Source organism: Penaeus vannamei, chromosome 23, assembly GCF_042767895.1.
Source record: "Penaeus vannamei isolate JL-2024 chromosome 23, ASM4276789v1, whole genome shotgun sequence".
In the NCBI taxonomy this organism is placed as follows: domain Eukaryota; kingdom Metazoa; phylum Arthropoda; class Malacostraca; order Decapoda; family Penaeidae; genus Penaeus; species Penaeus vannamei.
Window position 1 is genome coordinate 34,516,874 of NC_091571.1, and position 2,500 is coordinate 34,519,373.

At 43.8% G+C, this 2,500-nt stretch overlaps 1 protein-coding gene across 1 annotated transcript in view; it reads right to left on the reverse strand.

Moving 5' to 3' along the window:
* Positions 1–1,417, reverse strand: part of LOC113802100 (vitelline membrane outer layer protein 1) — an 8,137-nt gene extending 6,720 nt beyond the window's left edge. Inside the window, exon 1 of the mRNA XM_027352567.2 lies at positions 1,258–1,417. Coding sequence (XP_027208368.2) covers positions 1,258–1,294 — 37 coding nt within the window. The 5' untranslated portion in view covers positions 1,295–1,417. The remainder of the gene's footprint in view (positions 1–1,257) is intronic.
* Between the last annotated feature and the right edge of the window lie 1,083 nt (positions 1,418–2,500).

The following is a 2,500-nucleotide window of genomic DNA, read 5'->3' on the forward strand; positions in this document are numbered from 1 at the left end:
TACAGTATAGTTGACATATGGAGGTCGGAGTGACGATGGAAAATACCCCTCTCATCACTCGTTTTCTCTTTTCAGCACAATTTTGGTTCTTTTATGCACTCTTCTACTGTACTTCATTTGTTTGAACCTATAATAAAACAGTCCAATGTTTTTGATTTGAATCAATCACAAAAAAAAAATCTTTCCACGCCTACAAATATCTTGAACGAATATTACACTTCCGTCCGAACCCTCTTGTCTTTACTGTTAACACCAACACTGTTTTCTCAATTTCCTTGTACAGTAAGTGTCCCTATTACCTTGTACTTCCACCGTTACGACTTTGATAACATGTAGCCCCTCTAAAACCCCTAGTATCTCTTGTTATCGCGAAGGACACTACAACATCATAAAACAAGGAAACGTTACACTAAACTGGGTTCTTGAAATGTAGTTAATATCATGATACATCACTTGTTCTACTTCACGTTGTCTTTCTGAGAGAGGAAAAAAAAAAAACGCTTAACAGGGGAGTGTGTAACGACCAGTAAATTATGGTACTTGGTAGTAATATCGAATTAATAAGAGTTATTATGACAGATACTGGTTGTTGAACAAGCGAAGTGCAAGAGGTAATGCGTTTATGTTCAAGGTTATAGAACAAAAGATTGTATCAGCGTCCTTGTGTAAGAGGCCTGTTCATCCTGACTCTGATCATATAAGAACTGTGACTAATTTGACATTCTTCTTCTTCTGATGGAAACCTTGATAAGGAGGTTGCATCAATGACATTAGTTACTGAATGTGTTACGTCTATGTCATTATTATTATTATTTATCATCACTTATTGTTGTTGTTGTTATCATTATTATCATTATCATTTGTAGTAGTAGCAAAGTCGTAATAAATAGTAGACGTAGTTGTATTAGTAATAGTACCAACAGTAGTAGTAGTAATAGCAGTATTAGTAGGAGTAATTGTAGTAATACCATCGTGCAGTATGATGATAAAAATAACCGATATAGAGTAATAATGATAATTACTAATGCTAATGCAAATGATAATTAATAATGATAATAACAATGATAGTAATAACAATAACAACCCCAACAAAACCACAACATCTATAACCGAAACAACCCAATCCCCCACCGCAGTCTTTCCCCCCCCCCACCCCGCCCTCCACCTCCACCCTCCCTTTTTCGCCCCAAGGAATTCCCAACTCAAACTTGATCCCATTACAACACCAAGACAACTCCAGAAAAAGGTCGTTCATACCAGCCGCCAGCAGAAAGGCCACGCTCCACAAGATCATGGTGATGAGAGTGAAGAATCGTTTTATGTGTCTCAGTGAATGACTGCTTATGAAGACCGCACCATCTGCGTCCTATGCATAAATAGTGGTTCTCCGCGCCAGATGACACGACTCTCACACACTGGCGATGTTTCGTTGGGTTATCTATCTGGGAATCAGCTGGTCCCCCTCACCCCCTTCCTCCCTACCCCCTCCCCCTTCAACCACTTCGGGTTTCTTTTTCTTTTCTTTTTTTTGGCGGGGGGAGGGGAGAAGCTGTTTCCTTTCCCATTTTCTTTCATATTTTTCTGTTTACGTCTTGCTTCACTGGGTTTCTTTTCCTTCGATTTATCTCATGTTTTTCTTCTCCTTCTTCTTTTCCTACTTTTATCTCTCCTTCGCTTTTGCTTTTTTTTCCCTCCAAGTCTGCTCTTTGAAGCCTCTATCTAAATCACTTTTGGTCTGTTTAGTCTCGGTGTCTCGAGAAATCTGTCCGGTACGATCTGGCAAATGAAGAAAACGGATTGATTTAGAGGCAAACTATTTTCCTTTTTACTGGGTGATCATTTGCCATTATCCCTGTTATATAAAACACGTCGCCACGCATTATCATCGTCATTGTCTCCACTACTGCTGTCGTGACGAGAGCTCACCACTTTATTGTTTATGATTTTCTTAATATAAATCCCCCATTATTATTTACAACAACATCGTGGTCAAAGATCAGTCTCACTCAGTCAATCGAGATCATCACCACCCCCTCCCTCCCCCTTCCCCAGCCCCCCTAACCCACCCTCCCCCTTCCCTAACCCCCCTCCCCCTTCCTCAACCCCCCTCCCCCTTCCCCAGCCCCCCAAACCCCCCTCCCCAGGCCAAATCCCAGTCATCCTGCCTATCCCCCCACCTCACCCCCACCCCCTCCACCCCCTCATCTTCATCTCCACCTCCCCCCCCCTTCCCCAATGATCTCCCACACTCTCCCCCTCTTCTCCCTCTCGCTCACCCCCTCCCTCTTCCTAACCTCTCTCTCTCCCCTTCCTTCCTCCTCTCTCCCTCCCCTTCCTTCCTCCTCTCTACTCACCCCTTCCTTCCTCCTCCCTCCCTCCCCTTCCTTCCTCCTCTCCCCCTCCCTTTCTTTTTCCTCTCTCCCTCCCCTTCCTTCCTCCTCTTTCCCTCCCCTTTCTTCCTCCTCTCTCCCTCCCCTTCCTTCCTCCTCTCTCCCTCCCC